This window comes from Myotis brandtii, unplaced genomic scaffold (genome assembly GCF_000412655.1).
Source record: "Myotis brandtii unplaced genomic scaffold, ASM41265v1 scaffold247, whole genome shotgun sequence".
In the NCBI taxonomy this organism is placed as follows: Eukaryota; Metazoa; Chordata; class Mammalia; order Chiroptera; family Vespertilionidae; genus Myotis; species Myotis brandtii.
The window spans coordinates 2,995,332-3,002,999 of NW_005359352.1; the positions used below are offsets into that span (position 1 = coordinate 2,995,332).

The following is a 7,668-nucleotide window of genomic DNA, read 5'->3' on the forward strand; positions in this document are numbered from 1 at the left end:
GACGTCGTGGGCGATGTACTGCCCCCAGGCCACCAGCAGGTCCGAGTACTGGCCGTCCTCCCGCACCGCCTCGTTGGCAACGTGAAGGACCTGCCGTGTCACCTCCCGGACCTGGAGAGGAAGGGATCCGCGGTTGGGCCGGACTGGCAGGGGTCTGTCTGGGGGTTGGGGGGGCTCACGGGCTGGGATGAGCCAGCACCTGACGAGCATGCGTCTGAACAGGCCTGGCTTCCCCTGTGACAAAGGCCTTAGGACCCACCCCCAGGAGGCAGGCGGGCCTCACTTTAACCTGCGGTCCCCTCGCTACTGGTGACGTCAGTTCCTCTGCCACAAGGGGCCCCACCCACAAGGGAGAGGGGGAGGGGGAGGGGACCCCACAGACACACCCGCACACAGCCCGCCACCTCCCCGCAGGCTCAGGGACAGGTCATGGAGCCTAACCCTAATGCAGGTCACGCAGCGTCGGGGCACTGACCGGGGGCAGGGGAACCCCGTTGTATAAGAAGTGGGGGTTCCAGCCTCGGGGCTCGCTGATGCCATCTTCGTAGGCGGGCGGCAGCCACCGGGCCAGGGCCGTGTTGGAGGCACCCCACCGGGGATGGTCTCTGTGGAGACAAAGGTGCCCAGGTGAGTGGGGAGGGGCAGGAGGAGGAGGGAGGAGGCAGCAGGTCCACCTACAATAAACCATCCTCAAGGGAAGCCCCTGGGCAGGCTCCCCCGGGCCCTGGCTCAATGCCGCCTCCAGCCAACTTCACACCAGGGCCTCCAGCCGGCCTCACACCAGGGCCTCCAGCCAACTTCACACCAGGGCCTCCAGCCAACTTCACACCAGGGCCTCCAGCCAACTTCACACCAGGGCCTCCAGCCAGACTCACACCAGGGCCTCCAGACGGACTCACACCAGGGCCTCCAGCCGGCCTCATACCAGGGGAGCCACCGAGTGAACGGGCTCCGGGGGGCGCATGGACCTGGATCCTCTCATGTTCCACGTTCCAGGTGCACCCTTCCCTCAGCCCAGGACACACCTTCCCACCTTCCAACAGCCCTTCCCGCTCAGGTGCCCCTCACATTGGGGCCGCACGGGGGAGGGGGGCCCTCCCTGCAGGACAGAGACTTGGGGGGCTCCCAGCACAGATGCCGTTTGGAAAGCTGCTGGTGTCTCGTCCCTCAGGCGCCCACCCCGCCCGGGCGCTGCGCCTGCTCCTGCCTCACACGTGCACGTTCAGTGCAAAGAGGCTGTGAGAAGCAGGTGGGGGACTGCGGAACCACCTCAGCTCAGGAGCGAGGTGGCGGTCGGGACCTTTGCTCTCTGCCTCTCAGCACCCAGGCTGGTCTTTGTCTACATTTGAGTCCCGGCCTCTCCCGGGCGGGGCCTGTCTGTGTGCCCATCTCAGGGTGGAACCTCGCGTCCTCCTGCTGGTCCCGTCTCAGCCCCGATCCACGAGTGGGGCCTGCCCGCAGCATGAGGCTGAGGCCCGATCCCCGCCTATCATGCACCCTGCTCGTTCCTCCACGTTCCTGGTCACCCTGTGTGACCCTTTCCTCACCCCCACCCTAGGGTGTGGGGTCCCAGAGGCCCTGCCATTTGGACACAGGACCGTGTGGAAGGCAGCGCTGGCCAGACGGGCGTTCAGACAACGTGTAAAGATGGGTGAGGGGCCAGGACAGAGGCCGGGAGGGAGGCAGGTTCCAATCCAACGAGCTACCTGTTGTTGCAGGCTCCCGTGATGAGCCGGTACTTGTCGGCCAGGCAGGTGTCCGGACACTGCGGGGGCAGCATGTGGGGCAGGCACCCCGACACGTTGGCGATGGTGCTCAGCAGCTCCTCAGACAGAGCATCTGGGGAACACCTGGGCGTAAACCCTCTGTGAGGCCACGCCCCCTGACCCAGCACCTGCCCGTGGGCTCCGGGTCTGGGTCCCACATAATAATCCTCCCGCTCAACCCCCAAGAGCATCCCCACTGCTCAGAAGACGGACTATATAATTTTATTTTCTTCTGATCTTTCAGAAAAGCAGGTCTCAAGAGCTCTGAGCCCAGGGAAGGCCAGTTCTCGGGGTGACCACGACCTCGCTGGGCACGTCTTCAGTGGCACACGGCACAGCTGAGGCCTGTGTCCAGCCACGTGATGCTTCAGTGGACGGCGACCACCTGGTATCTACCCTCCCCGCCTAAACCCTGCCGGGCCAAGTCCTCTGACGAGATGGGTGTGTCCGCCTACAAAACCTTCCTGCTCCTTCCTGCTGATGCTGGTGAATGTTCGAGGTCAGGACCCCAGAAAACAGGCTCTTTCGTTTTTGTGGGTTTTTCATTTGCCAATTCTATTGCTGTTTGTTCACAAATTAATTTCGAGCTGGTTCTCCAAATCCAATTTGAATAGCAGAGAAACAGTTCATCCTCAGACGAACAAAACACAAGATGGTGTTTTACCAACTGCTGGGTCAGTCCTGCGTATGAGTAGGGGTCATGCCTTCCTGGGCCCCCGCCCGGCCCCTGAAGAAGGTGTACTCCTGGCGGGCACTCCCGGGGAACCAGGACCCCTCCGAGCGCTCGCTCACCTGTTGGAGGCTGTGACTGCCGCAGGTAAACCCTGCTGTTCTTCGCCCACACGGACGTCTCCACGAGCTCTGCCGCTCGGGAAACAGCTTGGCTTGTTGGCTCAGGGAGTTTGGGAAAAGACAGAAGCCGAGATGGAGAAATGATGTCTCTTTTCTTGAGGTTCCTACGGCACAAAGGGGAGATATAAAATCTACTGCTTCTGGCCCAGCTGGTGTTCCCAGGAGCATCGACCTATGAAGCGGGAGGTCATGGTTCCATTCCCGGTCGGGGCACATGCCCAGGTTGTGGCTCGATCCCAGTGTAGAGGCAGCCGATCCATGATTCTCTCTCATCATGATGTTTCTATCTCTCTCTCTCCCTCTCACTTCTTCTCTGAAAAAAATTTTTAAAAAGAGAGAGAACATGGGCAGATTTAGTCCCACAGCCTGGAGAGAAGCTGCCAATGTCAGGACTTCCAACCCCCCCTACCCCCCCCCCCCCCCCCCAGGCCGGGATCGGTCATCGGCCGGGCGATGGCTGTGCTGGGCTCTGTTTCGCTAGAGAAAGACTGGGGGACTGAATAGTGCTTCCTCCGGCTGCCTCCACAGACGGTGGTAAGTGCATTAATCCACGTGAGCTCTGGTTCTGAATTTGCAAAACGGAGACTCTGGGCCCGTTTGGAGGTGGTTGTGAGATGAAACTCTGGAAACAGGCGGAGGTGTCACAGGACCAGGCACACCGGCCCGGGCATGGCCGGTCCCCTCCCCTCCCTGGGCGCGGACGTACCTCTCCCTCGTGCTGTGGGTGGTCGCGTCCTCCAGGCGCCGGCTGTCCTCCAAAACGCTGAGCGCGTGTGAGTCCTCGGACTTCCCTGTGGAACCAGTGGCACCCTCAGCGCGGCACGAACGGCCAGCACCGCGTCCTGTCAGCCTCTCCGTGGGGCCCAGCTGGAGGCTGTGGTGCAGCTGTGGCTGCTTGCACCTGTGCCCCTGCCCGTCTTCCCACCTTAACCTGTGGCAGCTCCTCTCGGGCAGAGCGCCGGTGCCCGGGCACCAGGACGGGGCCCACTGCTCTGGCCTCAGGTGGGTGCAGTGGGCTGTGCCTTTTTCTCACCAGCTCCGGCTGCTACGATTCTCTAGAGCAGTGGTTCTCAACCTTCCTAATGCCCGACCCTTTAATACAGTTCCTCCTGTTGTGGTGACCCCCAAACCATAACATTATTTTCGTTGCTACTTCATAACTGTAATTTTGCTACTATTATGAATCGTAATGTAAATATCTGATATGCAGGATGTATTGTCATTGTTACAAATTGAACATCATTAAACAGTGATTAACAAAAACAATATGTAATTATAGATGTGTTTTCCGATGGTCTTAGGCGACCCCTGTAAAAGGGTCGTTCGACCCCCAAAGGGGTCGCGACCCACAGGTTGAGAACCGCTGCTCTATAGCCTTTTCTGAATATTTTTGTTACCTGAACCAGCAATACAGAAAATTCATGATATTTGCCTTTTAACTTGTGCTTTTTTAAAAAAAAAATCCTCACCAGAGGATATTTTTCAAATGATTTTTAGAGAGAGTGGAAGAGAGAGGGAAAGAAAGAAATATTAATGTGAGAGAAACACATCGATGGGGGCCTCCTGCACGAGCTCCCACCAGGGCCCTGGCCGGGGAGGAGTCTGCAACCAAGACATGTGCCCTTGACCAGAATCGAACCCGGGACCCCTCGGTCCACAGGCCGACGCTCTATCCACTGAGCCAAACTGGCCAGGGCTTAGCCTGTGCTTTTAGCGAAAGATAAACCACTCCAATGGCCCGCAGCTCCCAGTGAAAAGACGCCCACTTTGTTTTATCTTTTAGTCCTTGGGATGGCCAGGAAGTGCCACGGTCTGGTGTTTGTCGTCCAAATTCACGGCTGACCTTCCGTCGCCCCGTTTGAGGGCGGCAGGAGGTGGGGCCTCACGAACAGGGTCCGGGCCCTGACAGCAGAGACCCCGGGGCCTCCCGTGGCGCCTGTGGACCAGGACGCGGCCCTTGTCAGACCCCAGGTCCGCGGCGCCTGGACTGGACTTCAGCCTCCAGAGCTGCGAGAAATGAGCATCTGCTGGTTGGGACCCCGGTGCACATGGTCCACAAAGTTGCAGACCCATTTCCAGGTTAAAATGCGAGGCTCCAAATGAAGGGTACGAAGTCCAAGGAACTGGAATGAATTTGCCAAATTTTTCCTTTTTAAACAAAGCCTGCTTCCTGCTTCTCCCCTCTGCAGGCCACGCCTCTCCCTGCTGGCCACGCCTCTGCTTCCTGCTGTTCATCATCTGCATCTTATTTTCTTTCATCAGCAGGACTTTCTGCTTTGGTCACCAGGTCTGGTGATGTAACACCCGCATTCCCGGAGGGCACCAGAGAAGTTACTTAACGGAAGGGAAGGGACTTTTGGCAATGGAGCAAGCAGATGCTCCCAAACACTCTCCTGCTCCAAGTACCTGAGCAGGTAAACGGACGTCTGTCGCGCACTCCTGGGAAAATCGGTTCTTTTCCAGAAAGAGCTGTTTTAATTCTGTTAAACTCATGACTGGCTCTTCTTTTTCTGGGGAAGCGGGAGAACCCGGGGGTCTCACACCTGCCTCTGAGCCCCAGCGCCCTCTGCTCTGGAATCGAGGGCGGGGACTCTGCCGGGCCCTCAGACCCCATCGTCTGTCACTTACCCCAGAGGGCCTTGCCCCTCAGGAAGGGGAAGGACAGGAGGCTGCAGGCCACGGCCAGCGAGACGCCCAGGGCGGCCGGCGCTCTCATTCTACAACCGAATGAAGAGACACACGCTCAGGGCTGGTCCCCAGGGGCTGCCTTTTGGGGCAACTTGTAGGCCGGCCCTCTGTCGCTGACCCTTCCTGTCCCCACACGGCGACAGGTGCCCAGAGGCCGTCGTGGGCAGCGGGGGACCCGAGTCCCTTCCTGAGCGGGAGGACTGCCCGCCCCGCAGGCTGAGCCGCCGCAGGGCCCTCATGACCCGCAAAGGAACCGGGCAGCGGAGCGGCTCAGTGACACGGCCCTGGTTTCACGCTGACGTCCAATTGTGCAAAGTCCCCGGGAGGAGGCACGGGAATGAAATAACTCTGCTTCCCGGAACACCTCTCTGCACAAAAGACGACCACTAGGACTTCGGCCATTACAGACCCTGAAGGCACAGGAATTCCGCAGCATCCTCTCTCCTGCTCATGAAATGATCTCGGAATCACAAAGCAGACCCACACCCATCGTCTCTGCGCCCCACACCCGCGTCTCCCTCATCGGGCTCCTGGCGCTTCCTGGATGGGATGCGTCTGGTCTGGAGTTAACTGACCGGCACCCGAGCAGAGGTCGGAGGTCAGGAGACCTCCCCAGGGTCGCCCTGTGGCCCACATCACAGCCCCCCGGGCCCCCGCACACGTTCCCATGGTGCATTTCTCCCAGCAAATGGAAGCAGCACGGCTTACAGCCTGACCTGCTCTCCTCTTCCGAGCCCGGAGGTGAGCGTGAGGACCAGAGCTCCTGAGGCCGCGCTGCTCTGAACACGAGCCTCAGCCGCGTCTGCTCCGGGCCCGGCTGCTCCCTATACGCGGGCTCTGCGCTCCGGCGCCCGCTCAAGTGGCCGCGCTGAGTGGCCGTCCCTGGGGTGTCCTTGCCGGGCGTCTATGGGCAGAGAGGCGGAGCCTCTGGCCACGCTTCAGGAGAAAGGAAAAGAAAACACGTTGTTGAGGAAGAAACCAGCTGAGTCGGCCACAGCACCTGGCCTTCCTCTCGCGCTTTCCTGAGTCGCTGCTAATGGAAAGAGGGCTCGGATGCTCGCTCGGCCAGCGGAAGGGGCTGCCCCGGGGACCAGGCGAGGACCCGCAAAGCGGGCTGTTCCCTCCTCAGTGTCCAGCCTCAGTCTCCCCTCCCTGGGGTGACGTTTGCTGGGAAGGCCGTCTGCCCCATCCCCACCTCATCTCAGGTTTCCTGTGAAATCGCTTCCTCCTCCTCTGGTTCCCTCTCTGGTCAGGAGTCAGTGGAGCATAAGGAGGCTGCCTCCCGGAGGGAGAGGTGAGGTGAGATTCTACAACAGGACCCAGAGCCCCCCAACCTCGGACCACAGGCTGGGCAGCCCCCCAATCTCAGCCACAGGCTGGGCAGCCCCCCAATCTTGGACCACAGGCTGGGCAGCATAACACTGTCACCATCAGCATTGAAAAGGTCCCTCCGCAGGGGACAGCGAGCTTGGAGGGAGCTGCCCCACCCGCCCGGCGGGGTTACACTTGTGCTGTTGATAAACAGTGAAAAACCAGCCAGAATCAAAACTTGGATTTTTTCCTTGTAATTGGACCTTTTAACGGGCCAGCTCTGGTCACGGGAATATGTGGTCCCAGGTGCTGACACTGAGTGGGTCCGTGATGGAGGGACATCCTGGCCCTCTGTACGGAGCGGGGCCCCTGGGGACTGGTCACCCTGGTGGGAGGTTTGGGTTAGAAATGACAATACTGAGGTTTGGGAGGAGAGAGCCAGGTGGCGGGCAGGGCCGGAGGGGGAGGGACTGGTTCTGGGCCTTGGGATTGCGGCACCACCCGCAGGCAGGCCCCCCAGGGAGGCAGGGAGGGAGGCAGGGCCCCAGGTCCCAGCCAGGCCTCCGTCCTGGAGATCTCGCTGCCAGACTCCACGTGGGGAGGGAAGGGGAGGGTGGAGAAGGGACCAGGCACCAGGAGTCCCTTCTTGACTTGAGTTAGATGCTGGGAATGTCACCCAAAGGTTTTCCTATCAAAACTCAATTTAAGTCCGGCCAGGGTGGCTCAGTGGTTGAGCGTTAACCTAACCAGGATGACCTAGGAACCAGGAGGTCACGGTTGGATTCCCGGTCAGGGCACATGCCTGGGTTGCAGGCTCCATCCCCAGTGTGGGGCGTGCAGGAGGCAGCCGATCCATGATTCTCTCTCATCATTGATGTTTCTATCTCTCTCTCCCTCTTCTTTCCTCTTTGAAATCAATAAAAATACATTTTAAAAAATATTTGCTTTAAAAACAACAACAAAACAGGAACTCGTGGTCTGACGACCATCCCCAGGGCCAGTCTGCAGAGGGGAGTGAGGCGCGAGCTCGTGTCTGGGGAAGTAGCACATG

The 7,668-nt window shown here is 59.7% G+C and overlaps 1 protein-coding gene across 1 annotated transcript in view; it reads right to left on the reverse strand.

The window, feature by feature from the left end:
* Positions 1 to 7,668, reverse strand: part of TPO (thyroid peroxidase) — a 25,678-nt gene that overhangs the window by 11,362 nt on the left and 6,648 nt on the right. Inside the window, exons 5-11 of the mRNA XM_014540546.1 lie at positions 6,023 to 6,242; positions 5,247 to 5,335; positions 3,325 to 3,409; positions 2,559 to 2,722; positions 1,707 to 1,839; positions 476 to 605; positions 4 to 111 (exon numbers count right to left, since the gene is read on the reverse strand). Of these exons, the coding sequence (XP_014396032.1) occupies positions 4 to 111; positions 476 to 605; positions 1,707 to 1,839; positions 2,559 to 2,722; positions 3,325 to 3,409; positions 5,247 to 5,334 (708 nt within the window). The 5' untranslated portion in view covers position 5,335; positions 6,023 to 6,242. The remainder of the gene's footprint in view (positions 1 to 3; positions 112 to 475; positions 606 to 1,706; positions 1,840 to 2,558; positions 2,723 to 3,324; positions 3,410 to 5,246; positions 5,336 to 6,022; positions 6,243 to 7,668) is intronic.